The sequence below is a fragment of the Balaenoptera physalus genome (assembly GCF_965194825.1).
Source record: "Balaenoptera physalus genome assembly, chromosome: 3".
Taxonomy (NCBI): domain Eukaryota; kingdom Metazoa; phylum Chordata; class Mammalia; order Artiodactyla; family Balaenopteridae; genus Balaenoptera; species Balaenoptera physalus.
The window spans coordinates 65676030-65694424 of NC_138890.1; the positions used below are offsets into that span (position 1 = coordinate 65676030).

General features: G+C 39.5%; 1 protein-coding gene across 1 annotated transcript; it reads left to right on the forward strand.

Annotated features, from left to right (window-relative positions):
* The first annotated feature begins 105 nt into the window (after positions 1-105).
* PPP2CA (protein phosphatase 2 catalytic subunit alpha) lies at positions 106-17269 on the forward strand. The gene is made up of 7 exons (XM_082454797.1): positions 106-419; positions 9900-10109; positions 12871-13044; positions 13618-13707; positions 14237-14398; positions 15654-15772; positions 16509-17269. The coding sequence occupies exons 1-7, from the start codon at positions 318-320 to the stop codon at positions 16579-16581; spliced, it is 930 nt and encodes a 309-aa protein (XP_082310923.1). The 5' UTR covers positions 106-317; the 3' UTR covers positions 16582-17269.
* The last annotated feature ends 1126 nt before the right edge of the window (positions 17270-18395 follow it).

Genomic DNA, 18395 nt, shown 5'->3' on the forward strand with positions numbered 1-18395 from the left:
ATCCGGGCTGGCGCTGCAGTTGCGCAGCTCTGGTCCTGGCCTTTCTACCCGACCGCCTCCTGACGCCGGGCGTGACGTCACCACGCCGGCGGCCGCCATTACAGAGAGCAGAGCTCCGGGGCTAGAGTGAGTGGAGGACGGCCGCGGCCGGTGGCCGAGCACGGAGGGGTGAGCCAGCTGGCCAGCGCTAGCGCCGAGCAACCGCCAGTACCCGCACAAGTACCCCGGGAACCGGCGGCGGCGTGTGCTTGTGGCCCGTGTGCGGGCGGCGGCGCGGGAGGAGAGCGGAGCGGCAGCCGGTTCGGGCGGGTGGCATCATGGACGAGAAGGTGTTCACCAAGGAGCTGGACCAGTGGGTCGAGCAGCTGAACGAGTGCAAGCAGCTGTCCGAGTCCCAGGTCAAGAGCCTCTGCGAGAAGGTGAGCTGCACCTCGGATGCGGGAGCCGCGGCGGGCCGAGCCCGCAGAGAAGGAGGCGGCCATGGGGAGGGTGCAACATGGCGGAGGCCCCGGCCCCCCGAGCCTCCCAGACCGGCGCCCGGCGCGGCCCGGCGGCGGCTCCCGGGCGACCCGGCGCCCTCTGCCTCCCGCGCAGGGATTGGTTGTCGTTGCCACCGCCGCCTAAAATGGCGCCGTTCGCCCAACTCCGGGGCTTCAGAGCTTCCCGGCCTTGGCACGGGGCGAGGTGGCTGTGGGGAGCGGAGACCCTGTGGGTCAGGGTTGGGGACGGTTTTGAGATGTAGGTAAGAGGACTTGAGTTCTATGGCCTGGGAGTGGGGCCTGGGACTCAGGTGAGTAAGAGGCTTTTTACTTGTACTCAGACCTAATTCTTAGGTCCAGAGCTGTCCAGAAGCTCCCCGAACGTCAAGCTTATAGACCAGATCCTAGGACCTCTCTAAAGGTCACACAGCTTTAGTACTGTCTTGGGTGGTTTGTGTTAAACTCACCGAGATATCTTTTCCAGAGACTTATTTGAAGCGTGTTTTTAAAGAATGTCAAAATGAATTTTTAACCTAGTTTCTACGAATGTCATGGTGGTAGTCATAGGGAGGAGTATAACTTATTTTTCATAGTTGGAAGAAATGGAGAATTTGGTGAGTCATACTACATAAGGAACTTTGGGATTGGAAATCAAGTGTCAGTTTATGATTTATATGCCGACTCAAATGGGGTAGTGTGAAACGCTTCTCTAAGTCTAACGTACTTGGCATTTTGCCATTTCTTTTTAAAACGAGCAACGTAAACTATAAGAGCAAATTTTGTATTCTGGCTCTTTCTTGGAAAAGTTGTTTGTATATTTGTGACTTTAAATAATGGTAGTAATGATAAGAATAGTTGTCGATTGAGCTTTTACAGTATCCCAGATATTGTGCTTAGTGTTTAAATAATTTATCTCACAGGTGTTGAAAATGGAATGTTGTAGTCTATTTTAGTAAGTCCGTTTTAAATTACCTAATTCTGATTTGTTTTTTCCAAGGAGTTGGGGAAACAGATAGCCTGTTGGGTTTTAGTCTTATAATTCAGTTTCCTAAATAGAGAAAATGATGAGGTCCACCATGAATGTTTCAATTTACCTTTTCAAAATTAACTTTGCAGCATTTCTTTTTAGTTCCACAGAATTGTGGAATATCATATTAGCATTTTGTATTAGTGAAGAGTTATTAGAAAGCAATTATGCTGACTTGTTTGTGGCTTGATGTGAGAATTAGGTTCATGAGTTTGATGTATATGCTCCTAAAACCGGCTTTTTCAGAAACTATTCTGTGAATAATTGCAATTTAAGTTAGTCTAACTCAGATTTATTTATCCTGTGCTTCGACAAAACTCTCCTATTGATGAGGTGGCACATCATTTTTTGGAGCTGAATTTTAATGGTAGCAATGTAGAGTCTTTTGTTGCTTCTTGATCCTTAATTTGCTTCCATCAAATGAGGATAATATTTATTTTAAAGGTTTAGAAATAGGCTTTTAAAAATTATTTAATGTATAGTTTTAGGTCTTAGTTTCTAGGTACCATAAGTGATGATTTTAATGACTCCTAAGGTTGAGTTTTTACTCTGTTTAAGACCTTGAGTCAGTAGTTGGCTAGATGACTAGTTATTTGTGTAGAAAACATCGCAAGAGAGCAGTGATGTAATTGGAAGACCACTGGACTGTGAGTTAGAACTGGACACTAGTCCTCTTTCTGCCACTAACTAATTGTGATTGACCTTGAGGCAACCACTTCACTTGGTCCACGTTTTCCTGTCTATAAACTAGAATTAAAATATATGTTCCAAGGTTCCTTCTAATCTTAGATTATACAGTTCCATTTTAAATTAGTACTTTGTGTTTAAATATTGAATACTTACTGGATATCCAAGATTGCTTACTTTTATGAGATGAATGAAAAGCAGTGAAAAATAATCATGCTTATTCTCAAGGAGTCTGAATGTAGTTGGAAGTCAGTAGTAGATGGAACACAGAAGTAGAGGGTTTGTGCTGGAGACAACAGAAGGTAATACTGGAGTTACAGTGGGGTGGCTGAAGCTTGATCCATCTGGTAAATGGTCGTTGTTTGCCACGTGTTTGTAAAACTAAGATGTAGTGAGGTTAATCAATTTATGCTGAAATCTCCATTGCTCATCTACTGTGTCAAGATTTTAATTCTTAGAGCCAAAAAAAAAAGGAGAAAATATTTGAAGCTAGATTTCCAAAACACGAATCTTTTTGGGGGGCTATCACACAGCCTTCAAACTGTTTTTAACTTGTAAGTATTCCAACTTTTGGAGCATTATTAACCTTCCAAACTAAGTTAATTTGAAGGCAGCTTTTTAGGTATATGGGATAAGTTAGGGTGCATGACTTGAAACATCTTTTGTACAAATCTTTTTAGTGAAGCAAAAGTTCTCATTACTATAATAGTTTTTTTTAAAGAAACGATACTTGGTGGAGATAACTATTTGGTAATAGTTGATAATTCCTTTGATTATAAGAAGGAAAGTGTGTTTATAGACAAGGGTGGATATGGTTTTTATGTTATTAATTAGTTAAGCTATTTTCCCCCAAGATGTGATTAAAGTCTATATCAAAGACAGGGTTGTTGTGTGTGCAATATACCTTGTCATTTTGGGGATCATAATTTGTTCGTTGTTTAAAAATTTGTTGTGAGTGAAGCAGTTTGCCTATAGTCACAGCTCTGTAGTCATTTGCTACACCTGTATAACTGGACTGGTATGTTTCCATCTACCTATGGGAAGAAGTAAATAGTATCAGCTTGTTTTTGCTTTAACCATAGTAAACAGTCTTTTGTTATGTTCAGCAGTGGTTTCATTTAGGTATGATTTTTGGCTTTGTGCTTTCATGTCTTACCAAACTTGTGGAGAATGTTGTTTGATAGCCAGATTTTTTTTTTCCAAAGGAGTTCTTTACCTAGGTATGCTGTTTTCCATTGCTCTACAAGCACTATAAATAAAATGCAGTATGAGTCTTCCTGCTAGTTGGATGACCTGCAAGTACTTGACCAAGGTTAAATTCCTATATGAAATGGGTAATATATTTGAGTCTGTATGTGTGTTTAATTTAAAAGGTGGTTTGGCTTATTTCCATAAAGGTAATTTGAATATTGAGAACAAGCAGTTGTGGGGGGAGCATGATACAGAATATTGTTTTCATCATTCTTTCACATACACAGTTCTCTTAACAGGTTTATGAGACAATTATCCTCAGTTAGAGATGGAAACCACAGCTCAGAAAGATAAAGTGACTTGACTACAGGGGCTAAATTGAGATTGCCTAGGTTTATGGTTTGTAATCCCAATGTTTTAGCCTTGCTTCACAGCCCCCTTCTCTTTTTTGAGGTAGTGTTAATAATGAAGACGCAGATGAATTGGGGCCAGACTGAACTGTAGAATCAACAGCTCTGTAAAAGAAAGCATATTTGTTCTTTAAAGCTTCCTATTCACGTCACATACTGTTGTCCCACTCTCTCCTGGAGGAGGAAACAGGACTTATTTTTCAATGTTGGACGTGGCTAACTGCATTTGTCTCTCAAATAAGATAAGTGAGATGATAAACCTCAGTTAATTTTCTATGTATTCTCAGATACTGTAAATCATGATCCAGAGACCGAGTTCTAAAATATTCTAATAAAGTGTAACTGACATTTATATTGTTCATTAAGCTTGTTAAAATGCCCTTCTTTTTATCCTCATAGCTTCCACAGTCAAGGCTGTTTGCCTGTGTGTATTCTTTGATCTCCCAGGCATGAAGCGGTAGTGCAGTTGGTTTTGAGTTGACTTAATGAGGAAACACCAAAAAGGTGAACAGTTCTTCTGTTCAGACACACAAGTTCCCCCCACCCCCTGCCCCACTCTGCCTTTGTTTTCTCTATCAGAGCCAAGAGTTCTGTGTCTGCAAATATGGGCAATAGGACTAAGGTGAAACTCATGCTATAGAAAGAATGATGGGCACTGGAACAGCATTTGAGTTAACAGTAGTCTGGTGTTCTTTTTTTCCTCTATCTCATTGTAAGTCAGGTTTGTCGGTTACCTGTGGAGTATTGCTTGTTTAGTTTGGAGGAGATAAGCTAGGAAAACCAGGAGACATTGGGTTTGGGTTGACGCATGGTGGAGAGGGTTGGTGTGTTTTGTTTGTTTTTGTAAATTTATTTATTTATTTTTGGCTGCGTTGGGTCTTTGCTGCTACACGTAGGCTTTCTCTAGTTGCAGCGAGTGGGGGCTACTCTTTGTTGCGGTGCGCGGGCTTCTCATTGCTGTGGCTTCTCTTGTCGCGGAGCACGGGCTCTAGGCGCGCGGGCTTCAGGAGTTGTGGCTCGCGGGCTCTAGAGCGAAGGCTCAGTAGTGGCGCACTCACGGGCTTAGTTACTCCGCGGCATGTGGGATCTTCCCGTACCAGGGCTCGAACCCGTGTTCCTGTACAATGGCAGGTGGATTCTTAACCACTGCGCCACCAGGGAAGTCCCAGAGAGGGGTCTTTTTTGAGGGTGCTGAGGAGAGGTAGGAAAAGTTATGTGTGGCATAGAACCACCCCCCACCCCTTACCGTTTTCTTTATACTTTGACCTGTTCTTCTTATTTTTACCTTTTTCCTTACCCATTTCACATTACCATCCTTTTCTGAAAAAACCCTCAACCTGCTCTCTCCTACACAAGTGAGATCTGAAATGGACTAGAACTGGGAAGGGGAAAGATTTTGTTTGTTGTTTAAAATAGGCTTGCTTTCAGCTTCTGGAGCAGAAGTTGTAGAAGAGGCTGACAGAGATCTGGTTGCCAGTAAATGGCTGCGGGTGGGGGTGGGGTCTGAAAAAACTGTGAAGAGCAATCTGGGATTAACAGCTTAATTTCTTCACAATACATGGTTGCTATTGGTATTGTAGTTTGGAATGGATAAACAAAGCAGTGACAGAGACATATCTGCATCTGGGTATTTTCTAAACTGTACGTGACCAGCTGGCCAGTCACTCTGGCACACCCTGTCCCCACCTCTGCCTTAGTCATTTAGTTACTACCACCAATGGGAATTTTTACCTTTCTGTTGTTGAAAGAAGGTTGAGAACCTTTGTTCTAGAGTGCACCTGGAAGACAAACATTAGATTACCTAGATAGTCACGCAAAGCGTAGTTCACACAGGTTATGGAGTGTCAGTGATACTGTTAACTGTGACAGTGTACTTTTGTTTTTGGAATACATTCAACCAAAATTTTTTATATATATATATATATATATATAAATTTATTTTTTATTTATTTCTCTTTGGCTGTGTTGGGTCTTCGTTGCTGCGCGCGGGCTGCGGCGAGCGGGGGCTTCTCTTCGTTGCTGTGTGCGGGCTTCTCGTTGTGGGTCACAGGCTTCTCATTGCGGTGGCTTCTCTTGTCGTGGAGCATGGGCTCTAGGCACGTGGGCTTTAGTAGTTGTGGCTCGCGGGCTCTGGAGCACAGGCTCGGTAGTTGTGGCACATGGGCTTAGTTGCTCCGCGTCAACTGATGGTTGGTGAAGGCCTGGAGGCACTAAAGGTGACTCATTAGAGGTCCCATTGGGTGACCCATAGAGGGGGGTGCTATTAGGTGCTTCTGGGATTTATAAGGCCTGACTCCTGTGATAGAAAAAGAGATGTCTGAGAGAAGCTATGCTATGATTAGTTTTTCTGACTAGAATAATCTTTAGTAAGGACGTCTACAGTCTTTTGTTGTGGTGTTCTGGGACTAGTGTATTTTGTGTAGTCATCATCTGAGAGCTGATAAGTTGAGACAAAAACTCAAAAAGTGTGTTTTTAAAAAAAAATTTTTTTTTTAATAAACTTATTTATTTTTTACTTTTGGCTGTGTTGGGTCTTCGTTGCTGCGTGCGGGCTCTCTCTAGTTGTGGCGAGCGGGGGCTACTCTTGGTTGCAGTGCGTGGGCTTCTCATTGCGGTGGCTTCTCTTGTTGTGAAGCATGGGCTCTAGGCACGCGGGCTTCAGTAGTTGTGGCACACGGGCTCTAGAGCGCAGGCTCAGTCGTTGTGGTGCACGGGCTTAGTTGCTCCGCAGCACGTGGGATCTTCCTGGACCAGAGCTCGAACCCTCGTCCCCTGTATTGGCAGGTGGATTCTTAATCACTGAGCCACCAGGGGAGTCCTACAAATTTCTTTTAAGGAGGACCTATCTTTTCATTCATAGCTGTTTTCATTAGTATGTACTAGGTGCTGAAAACATCTGGCCTGGTATAAATTCCAAACAGGTTTAGTAATGGAATATGCCTAGTGAACTTCTGCTTTTCAGTAATAATAAATTGGGAAGTTGGAATTACTGTAGAGAGATGGATTATATGTATTTCTTAAGAAATATCTCCTTTTGAAACACAGTGGAAATTTTTTCTAAATTTAAAAATGTTAGATGAAATTAATAACTAATATTGCGATGTCAGTGGTTGGTAAGTGTCCTGAAATAGGCTTCCCAAAATGTTTGGAGACTTGAAAATAGTGGTTCTTAAACTTGGCTGCCCCTAAGAAAGCACTAGTGTAGGGTGGGGAGGGGAGACTTAAAAAAATTATTGACGCTTGGATCCCACAGACAAAGATTCTGACTTAATTGGGAGAGGAGTAGTTTGGGCATCTGGATATTTTTAAAGAGCTTCTCAAGTGATTTTTTAATGTGCCGCTAAGGTTGCATACCACTACCTTAAAACCAGTCCTTGACATCCTTGGTTGTCACTCAAAATGTAATGAGCAATGGCTCATTAGCAACAATTCTCTTAAGATAGTTTCACCCGCATATTGCAGTGTGTTGCCTTCCCTTGACCCAGCCTCCCACTGTACGTTCTGGGACACCATTCCATACTGCTGATCCCACATAGAAGATGCTCAATAAATGTTGATTAGATACATGAAGTAAAACACTTTAAACCCATTCTCAGAACAAATTACTTTTACCTTCTTGACTTAACTGACTCTCCCTGAGGAATCCTTTAACCTTCTCTAGTAGCCCTCCCAGGTGGATGGGTTCTGCATCCTTCTATTTGAGGATAAAATTCCCTGTGTTTTTCAGGCTTCTGTCCTTTACCTAGATACCTGGACATTTTTCCTTATGGTTATTACCTGTTATTTCTTCATTCTCCAGAGAACTTGGTACCACTTTCCAGGTCCGTACTGATGCTGTTGTCCTGGCAGACATCCATGACTCTCCCTAAAGATGAGCTGTCTCAGTTTAAGTTCTTGATTCCCTCAAAATATATATTAAGCGTGTGGGGCATTGTTTTAGCGAGGTGCTGTGTAGACAATGGTGGATAAAATGAATCTGGTGATAATTTTTTAAACTGTCACTTTGATTGTTGCATGGAAATTAAATTGGAGGCAGGAAGACTAGAAACAGGGAGTTTATTGTGGAGGCTAGCACAGTAATCCAGGTTAGTTGATGGTGGCTTGGACCAGGATATTGGCAAAGAAGATAGAAGCATATGGATTGAGATGTTTTGGAAGGAGACTAGGCAAGACTGGTCGGTGGATTGGTCCCTGAATACTGGTGGGTGGCCTTTAAGCTCTACTTCACCTCAGATATCCATATCCACAGCCCTACCTCTGAAATCCTTAATTCACTAATCAAATTTTCTGCCAGTGGATCTTTGTTTTAATACTACTTTTTGTTTGTTTTGTTTTGTTTTGTTAGTTTATTTTTATTTATTTATTTTTGGCTGTGTTGGGTCTTTGTTTCTGTGCGAGGGCTTTCTCTAGTTGTGGCAAGCGGGGGCCACTCTTCATCGCAGTGCGCGGGCCTCTCACTATCACGGCCTCTCTTGTTGCGGAGCACAGGCTCCAGACGCGCAGGCTCAGTAGCTGTGGCTCACGGGCCTAGTTGCTCCACGGCATGTGGGATCTTCCCAGACCAGGGCTCGAACCCATGTCCCCTGCATTAGCAGGCAGATTCTCAACCACTGCGCCACCAGGGAAGCCCTTTAATACTACTTTGATTAGACTCGTTTTCAGTCCATATCCATGCTCCATTCTCCTCCTACATTTCCTAGCTGGGTGACCAACTGTCATCATGGTTTGCCTGGGTACAACTGAGGCGTTTCTTGGGATACAGGACTTATCAGTGCTAAAAACCAGGGTAGTTTGTTAACCTGCCCCCACCCCAGTCTGCTCTCTTCTCTACTCTTGCATGCTATGCTTTAGCCATGTTAACTTTTTCTGCTTAACTCCTTGGACTTTATACACATAATTGCATCTGCCAGTGTTTGATGTCCTCCGGTTTCCTACTCCCATCCCGTTTCTGTAGCCCCCGCCCATTATTTGCACCTCAGGCAGTTTTCATAGCTCTCAGTTTTTGTGAGCCCCGAACACTGCTGCTTACTCTAGCATGTCTTAGCACTTGGCCCTTTCTTTTGTAATGATCTTTTATTGTCTGCCTCTCCTGCTCCACTGTGTACGTTTATCGGCTGTCTTGTTTGTTGTGATATCTTAAAAAGTGGCCTCCACCAGTTACTGTCTCCCTTTCTTCCATGGCACTTAATACAGTCTGTACTTTGTTACTTGGTTACTTGTTTGTGATCGTTCCCCTGTACCCCCTCCCCAGCCCTAGTGTGGGAATGATCTATCTTTATCTTGTTCACTATACCTCCAGGGGCTAGCACAGGGCCTGGCACAAAGTATCACTCATGGTTGAGCAAACGAATGATTATCTCCCAGTTCTCTTTACAGTTTTTGGCATACAGTAAATGATCAATAAATGTGTGTTGAAATGAATAAGAGTTTCTACTGAGTGGAATATTATGTTGCTCTTAAAAGTGATGTTTCGATGTTTGAATTTGTGGTTACATGGGGGAATGCATAGGATGCCAAACAGTTTTCTGAAAGCAGCATAAAAACCATGTATATTGAATAGTCACAATTGTAAAATAAGAAGTTTATGTTTTGATATAAAGAGTGTAAAAAACCCAAAATACAGACAAAATTTTAATGTCTTCCAAAAATCTTTTTTTTAAAGTAGGACTAAGAAATCTCTCCTCGTAGCCTGGAATCCTAGAGTGCATTGTAGTTAGAACTCTAAAGCTAGGGAACTAGGTACCTGAGTGTCTTGCTCCATTTTCATTGATCTTATATGGCTGCTAATAATGATCTCTTTAGCACTTACACAGCAACTGATAGATCTAAAACTCATGATACTGATGAGGGGAATGGGACTATGTGTCTTGATACATGTTTTTTTTTCTAGGTATCAGAGGTGAGATAGCTGGTGAATAGGTTCCAGGCATCGTCTTGCCCTCTTATTTTAATGGGATTGTAATTGTTTGCAATTTGATCTTATGCTGAGTCTGCCCTTTAAAGCTGTATTAAGGGTAACTTAAACATATCTTATGTGTAATTAAACATATCTTTGTTAATGTTGTTTAATGTGAAATGTCTTGGTTTATTTTTCTCTATCTGTAGGCTAAAGAAATCCTGACAAAAGAATCCAATGTGCAAGAAGTTCGATGTCCAGTCACTGTCTGTGGAGATGTGCATGGGCAATTTCATGATCTCATGGAACTGTTTAGAATTGGTGGCAAATCGCCAGATACAAATTACTTGTTTATGGGAGATTATGTTGACAGAGGATATTATTCAGTTGAAACAGTTACTCTGCTTGTAGCTCTTAAGGTAATTTCAATTTTATGTTTGATCATTTTGAATTGGGTATGGCAGTCCTCTTGAATGTCCTTTTTTTCCCAGTGATTTGTGGTTTTCTGCATGTGCATGTTAGCTTTTAGAATAAATCCCCACATTTAGGAATTTAGATATTCAGGTTTGGGACTTAATAAATCATAGGTCTATCTTCATTCTGAATGAGGGAATGGTACAGAATAAAAACAAGAAGGTTATTTTCTAAGGAAGAAAATGCCTCAGTCAGATGATTTAAAAATGCTAGAAAGCTGATTAAATAGAAATTTTAGTTCAGTAATTTGGGATATGAGAGGTAATATAATTATTTTTCTAGATATTTTTGAAGTATTTTAAAGGGGCAAAATATTTCAAATATTGGCATGTTTATATCCTTTGACACAATAATCGTATAATTGTGCAGAGGAAGAAGTTCAAGAGGAAGAGAGCTTTACTTACATGAAAACATAAATTGTAGTATCTTAAATATCAGAGAAAGAATTGATATAAATATCTAATGGTAAGTGAATATCTAAATTATGGTTTATCTCAATGGAATAGTTTGCAGCCATTAAACATGACATAATCTAGAACAATAGAAATGATAATTAAAGAAAGCATGTTGTTTCATACCAGTTGTAGCTCTGGGAGATATACAGAGATCTGAAGGTGAAACACAAAACGGTAAAAAGCTTTTTTGAGATGACCTTTCTCCCTTAAAAGAAATTATTTGACTTTACTTTTGGGGAGATGATTTTATTTTAAAGAATATGTAGAATGGTAAGATGGCTGTCAGCATCTTCTAGTACTAGAGAAGCAATGAGATGTGGTTTTGGCAAGAGCTAAATTTTAGGCAATTAACAAAGTGTAAGTGTTCATGAAGCTATGGGTCTGAATCATGTAAAGTGCTACAAAACATTTTTGGAGGTCATTATGTTCTGCATCTGTAAATTGAAGGAGTTGGATTAAATGATGGAAAGTTTCTGCAGTGACTAGATGCTATGAAAGCAGCCTTGCAAGCTAACCTGCACTTAAAGCCCAGGATGAATCCCAGTGCTCAGAGGAGGAATAAATATGCTGCCTTTAAGAGTTTATGTTTGAATGTGTTATGAGCTGAATTGTGCCACCACCACCCCTTCCCCAAATTCATATGTTGCAGTCCTAACTCCCAGTACCTCAGAATGTGACTGTATTGGAGGTGGGGCCTTTAAAGAGGTAATTAAGGTAAAATGAGGTCATACAGGTGACCCCTAATCCCATATGACTGGTGTCCTTATAAGAAGAGATTAGGACACATACAGAGGGAAGATGAGACGACACATGGAGAAGATGGCCGTTATCTAGCCAAAGAAGAGATGCCTTCAGAAGGAACCAACCCTGCTGACACCTTGATCTTGATCTTGGACTTCTAGCCTCTAGAACTGTGAGGAAATAAATTTCTGTTGTTTAAGCCTTCCAGTCTGTGGTACCTCGTATGGTAGCCCTAGCAGGCTTAATACAGGGGAAAGGAAACTTAAGCAAATAGTGCTGGAACTGTTGGGCATCCATATTGCAAAAAATGAAGTTAGCTACCTCATACCTTACAAATGGATCAGTGTCAATCATAGATCTAAATATGAGTGCTAAAACTGTGAAACTTCTAAAATAAAACATAGAAAATCTTTGTAACCTTGGGTTTGGCAAAGATGTCTTAGATATGATACCAAAAACACAAGCCATTAAAAAACTGATAAATTAGACTTCATAAAAATTGATTTTTTGTCCTTCAAAAGACATCACTAAGAAAAAAGTACTTGTATTCATATATATTTTTTTAAAACCTATAACAAGACATAATTTTTAAGTGGAGAAAATATTTGGATAGATGTTTCACCCAAGAAGATATATGAATGGTCATTAATTAAGCACATGAAAAGATGCTCAAACCTTAGTCATCAGGGAAATGCAAATTAAAGTCAGAATCAGGCCCATTAGAATGGCTTTCATCAATAAGGCTAGTATAATACCGTATGTTAGTGAGTTTGTTGAAGAGATTAGAAACTTAGCAATCTGTCCAAGAGAAATGAAAGCATATATGCGTAGAGAAACTTCTTATGTGTGGTTTGATCATAGCAACATTATTCATAATAGCCAAAAACTGCGGACAATCCAAATGTTCAGTCTACTGGTGAATAAAAAACCAAAATACGGTATAGCCATACAATGGAATACTGTGCAGAGCGGTAAGATGAGACAGACCACTGATCCATTCACAGATGAGTCTAAAAAATATTCTGCTAAGTGAAAGAAGCCACACACACAAAAAAACTACATATTGTATTGATTCCACTTATATGAAATTTCTAGAAAAGCAAATCTCAAGAGACAAAGTATCAGTAGTTGCTGAGAGTGGGAGTCGGGAATGATTGCAGACAGGCACAAGGGATCTTTTTGGGTTAATGGAAAGGTTCTAAAACTGGATTGTAATGGTTGCTGTATAATGTAATTAAAAAACTCATGGATGGAGTTTTGCAGCTGATGATTATGCGTGGGATAAAGTTGGTGGTAGTGAGAGTTTGATTTTAGTTGAAATGGGGTTGGCAGATACCCCATGGGATAAATGATCTGTAGGTGTGATTTCACTTTTGTGTGATGTGGGGGTGTGGGAGGCTTTTTCCAGCAAAGTTGGAATTCTGTATTTCCCTGTAGAATGTTTGCTTGATTTTTATTTGGTTTTTGAAAGAGCCAGACGTTCATGTTGTTTTCAACTTTGTTGTTTCAGGTTCGTTACCGTGAACGCATCACCATTCTTCGAGGAAATCATGAGAGCAGACAGATCACACAAGTATATGGTTTCTATGATGAGTGTTTACGGAAGTATGGAAATGCAAATGTTTGGAAATATTTTACAGATCTTTTTGACTATCTTCCTCTCACTGCCTTGGTGGATGGGCAGGTATGTAGGTCTTCTTAAAACTTACATTGCCGATTATTTTCAAGAATCTGCTTTCTTAATTTAGGTGACAGTAACTTATTTTTCCATCCTCACATCCCTTTGAGGTTTTTCTTTGAAGTGCCTTCTTTGTGAGGGGCACTGAACTATATGTTGGGACCACAGGGGGATGGAAGATGTAGCCTGTCCATCCTCTTGGGCTGTTTCTGGACATGTTGGGGAGATGTAATTAGCTATTTACTGGTCCCAGTAGAGCAGTGCACATAAGAAACTGCAAGGAAATTCTGTGAGAAGGAAGATAATTGTCTATGATGAGGGTAAGGTCAGGGAAATGTTTTCTTAGAAGAGCTGATTGGGATTTGGGTGCAGTAGGGATGGTTTATCAGGAAGAAAGGGAGTGTATTCCATAGTTTAGAGTGGGAGGCAAGAAAGAAAGATCTGCAGAAACAAGCCTGGTTCTGGCAGAACACAGAAACACCAGCAGGGCCGAGTGATGTGGGCTACAGCCTGCAGCTTAGTCCAGAATGTTTGTAGTTTATTTTAAATGAGGGTAATGTTGTAAACCACTCTTTTCAGATCTTCTGTCTACATGGTGGCCTCTCACCATCCATAGATACACTGGATCACATCAGAGCACTTGATCGCCTACAAGAAGTTCCCCATGAGGTATTGACCTTATTTTTGGTAATAAAATCTTTTCTTTTCAAAAAACTTTTTAGAGAAAGGAAATATTTAATTGTAACTTAGTTCATTGTATGTATTTTCTTGTTTAATTCTCAAAAATGATCATGTGGTGTGAACACTCTTGTTGACCGCATTCTTCAGAAGCTAACGTTAAGAAACCTACCAAGATCACAACAGCTCTGGGACTGGGTTTAGGACCTAGGTGTTGGTTGTCTTAAGAGCTTCTGCCTTAGTTACTAAACTCTACTGCCTAACATTGAAATTTGCATACACTAGGCAGATTAATTAGTTAGGGCTTGTTGCTACTGGGACTCATTGATGTAGGCTCTGCCTCTTAAAGACATCTGGAAATAGTTTCTTATTTATTTGACTCTATCTGCAAAACCTTTTACCATTTTCAGCAAACACCATTCAAAAAGTGACTTAGTAGGGTGCTGCTCTTGGTGAATTACTCAGATCACATATTAACCAATTTTGCAAAAGGCAATCTAAAATATAACTTGCTTTTTAGGGTCCAATGTGTGACTTGCTATGGTCAGATCCAGATGACCGTGGAGGTTGGGGTATATCTCCTCGAGGAGCTGGTTACACCTTTGGGCAAGATATTTCTGAGACATTTAATCATGCCAATGGCCTCACGTTGGTGTCTAGAGCTCATCAGCTGGTGATGGAGGTATGTTCTATTCTTTGACTGATTTGCTTTTTAAGTAAAAATGAAGGAAGATCTTAGGAAATTTTAAATTATATGATATAGTGAGAACATGCCATGTATTCTTCTGATGAATTTGCCATTATAGCCTGAGCCTTTTCAGTAGATGCACACTAGAATTAAAATCTCAAACTTTTGATCCAAATGAAATTCACAGGTAAAATGTTTTCAGAGAATTCTTAATGACTGTAGTAGTGCTTGGGGTTTAAGGCTGGGAAAGTAAGATGGGGGAGAGTGAAAAATAATATTTTATGGTCTCAGTTTTATTTCATGTATTTAACATGTGTATGTATGGAAGAGAGTTTGGGAAGAAATACACCAAAATGTTTAAGTGGTCCTTTGGATGATAGGATTACAGGTGATTTGAAAGAAGAAGCTAAAGGGAAATGGGCTAAATTCTTAGCATAGAACATTGATTAGCATACTTATAAAATTAGGGTCCTATTTAGATTAGTACTAATACAACTGTATTGTGATTATCAATAAAGTCTGACTTTGCTAGAGATAGGGAAAGAAATTTGTGAACAATACTTGAAAAGTAACTCATGTATTCAGATGGGCTTTGAGAGAATGAGGCTGGAGTTCCTAGAGGCACCTCTCCTTTGTACCTTGGGCAGTACAGGTAATGCCTGTACTGACTGAGACTGAACCTTAATAAGGTTCTGGTCTCCAGGAGTATGTAACTGCCTCTACAAGGAATGGCCATATACTCATTCTTGTATCATGTTTAGGGCTGCTGCAATAAGAGAGGCTGAAGAAATGCTGTTATTTACCGAAAGTCGGATATATAAGAAGTAGCTTATCCTTTTCTGTTTAGTGATTTTTTTTAGGGATTTTCTTTTTATAGTAGACTACTTTTGTACTTTTGGGAAAAAATAAATACATGTTTTTTTTTGTTTTTTTTAAGTTGGGCAGAAGGAGTTCCCTGGTGGTCTAGTGGTTAGGATTCGGTGCTTTCACTGCCATGGCCTGGGTTCATTCCCTGGTCGGGGAACTGAGATCTGAGATCCCACAAGCTGCACGGCACAGCAAAAAGAAAAAAAAAAAAGTTGTGTGGAGTACAGAAAATTATTAAATCACCCAGAAACAAAGCAATACTTTTTAAAAAGCCTTTTGGGCAGAAGGGGAGATCTTTTTTTCCCCTCTTGAGAGAAGTCACATTTTGTTGTGTAAATAAGGGAGTAAAATAGGGGATTTTTTTCTGTTCTTTTCCTTGTAGGGATATAACTGGTGCCATGACCGAAATGTAGTAACGATTTTCAGTGCTCCAAACTATTGTTACCGTTGCGGTAACCAAGCTGCAATCATGGAACTTGATGATACTCTAAAGTACTCTTTGTAAGTATTTACACTTGAGTCGTTGGTTACCATTATTTGAATATATTAGTTTTAATAGGAAGTTTAACAGTTCAAGAGCTCATGCTAAATCCAGATTCCAATTGGATTTTTAAGTTTCCTTTGAAACACATCAACAGAAACCTAGATCCTAATATGAATTATTAGGGTTTTAACTTTTAAATCCATGTTTTTATTGTAGAGTTAATAAAATATATCCTGAGGATGAGATGATAGGTAACAGTACCTTAGGCTATTTAAACTTTCTTTATTTAGAATCCTTCTTTCAAATGGTCTTAGAAGGAACTACAAATATACAGAAGCATATCCTCTCTAGCTGAAGTTGCCTTGGTTCTTTGAGGAGGTGTGCAGCTAGAAGACCCTTATTAAATGCATGATTAGGGTTCTCTTACATTAAGTTATTGGATGGGGGGGGAAATGTGTAAAAATCTGCATGGGGATGAAATATACAACATGGGGAATATAGTAATATTGTAATAACTGTATGGTGACAGGTGGTAACTAGACTTACCTAGATCATATTGTAATTAATGTATAGAAATTTCAAAACACTGTGTTGTACATCTGGAACTAAAACAGTGCTGTAAGTCAATTATACTTCAGTTTTTAAAAAAACAAACTATTAAAAAATGTAAAGTCAAAGACTAATATTCTTGATTTTAATTGTCAGTACATTGATGTCTTGGAGTATAAACAACAAATATGTCTTGTTTTTCAGCTTGCAGTTTGACCCAGCACCTCGCAGAGGCGAGCCACATGTTACTCGTCGTACCCCAGACTACTTCCTGTAACGAAATTTTAAACTTGTACAGTATTGCCATGAACCATATTTTGACCTAATGGAAATGGGAAGAGCAACAGTAACTCCACAAAGTGTCAGAGAATAGTTAACATTCAAAAAAACTTGTTTTCACACGGACCAAAAAGATGTGCCATATAAAAATACAAAGCCTCTTGTCATCAACAGCCATGACCACTTTAGAATGAACCAGTTCATTGCATGCTGAAGCGACATTGTTGGTCAAGAAACCAGTTTCTGGCATAGCGCTATTTGTAGTTACTTTGCTTTCTCTGAGAGACTGCAGATAATAAGATGTAAACATTAACACCTCGTGAATACAATTTAACTTCCATTTAGCTATAGCTTTACTCAGCATGACTGTAGATAAGAATAGCAGCAAACAATCATTGGAGCTTAATGAACATTTTTAAAATTAAGTACCAAGGCCTCCCCTCTACTTGTGAGTTTTGAAATCGTTTTGTTTATTTTCAGGGATACTGTTTAATTTAATTGTATGATTTGTCTGCACTCAGTTTATTTCCCCTTCTCAAATCTCAGCCTCATGTTGTTCTTTGTTACTGTCAGATCCTGGTGAGTTGTTTTGAACAGAACTGTTTTTTTTTTCCTCCCTCCTGTAAGACGATGTTACTGCACAAGAGCACTGCAGTGTTTTTCATAATAAACTTGTGAACTAAGAACTGAGAAAGTCAAATTTTAATTGTATCAATGGGCAAGACTGGTGCTGTTTATTTAAAAGATACATCAATTGATAAATTTTAGAATTTGTAGAATTCTAGGTAAAGAAAAATAAAAATCAAGGCCACTACATAATCTCTCTCGTAACTCCTTGACATTCTTCAAATGAATTTCAGGACTTATTTGTAGTCCGGATAGTACAATATGTCAGATTGCCAGCATGCTCTTTGTGGGTTCTTCTTCCTGCATATTGTCTGCAAGAAAGGAAATGAAGTCTGTGCTGCTTCAGTAAGGCCTGATTGTAAAACCATATAAATCGAGATTTATGTTTTTTGGGTTTTGTTTTTTAATGAAAAAAGCATGTTTTCAGGTAGAGGTTAACAAACTAATGTATCTACTTACCAGTCACTGCAGTTTCTGGTTATAAATATTGCTGTGTGTGTTACGTGGACGCTTTAAGATGATTGACAGAGTGGTAAGTTCTTAACGAATATTTGTACATTACTTGTCATGTGATCTTAAAGTTAAATTTGTCTCAGATAAGATATAGCTGTTAAAGCATTATCCTGTATTATGCTCTTTAAATGATACTAGTTAAACCAAATAGAAAACTGTTGCTGGATCATGGCTTAGTGTTATGTACATTCACCCAAGGACAAAAATGGCATTTGAAATGAAGTTGCGGTGATAAGCACATACTGAGTTTTTCCCTCCCTTTTATCCTTTGAATAGGATTAGGAAGTTAAAACAGGTTTTCTATGGAAACTAATACTTGATTGTCTTAAGCTACCAGGGTAAACTTCAAGACACTTAATCATTAATTGTGCGGGTATAGTAATAAAAGTTTCTTTGCTTTGTACTGTGTTGAATTTGGAACTGATGAGGAAATTTTTGCATTTTTCTTTCTGAGATGCTTGAAGAAAATACATACACAATATATATATTTTTTAAGTGGTCCACTTTCTATTTTTTTGGTAGCTCGTGGAGTTGATTGTCCAAAAGCCCTTAGTTTTTCCACATTTCTCCCTTTCATTTTACTCTTTTATGCTTTCATAAGAAATACATCCCTCTGTCTCTTTTTTGTTTTGTCATTTTATGCATTTTCTTTCTGACTGAACAAATAGTTTA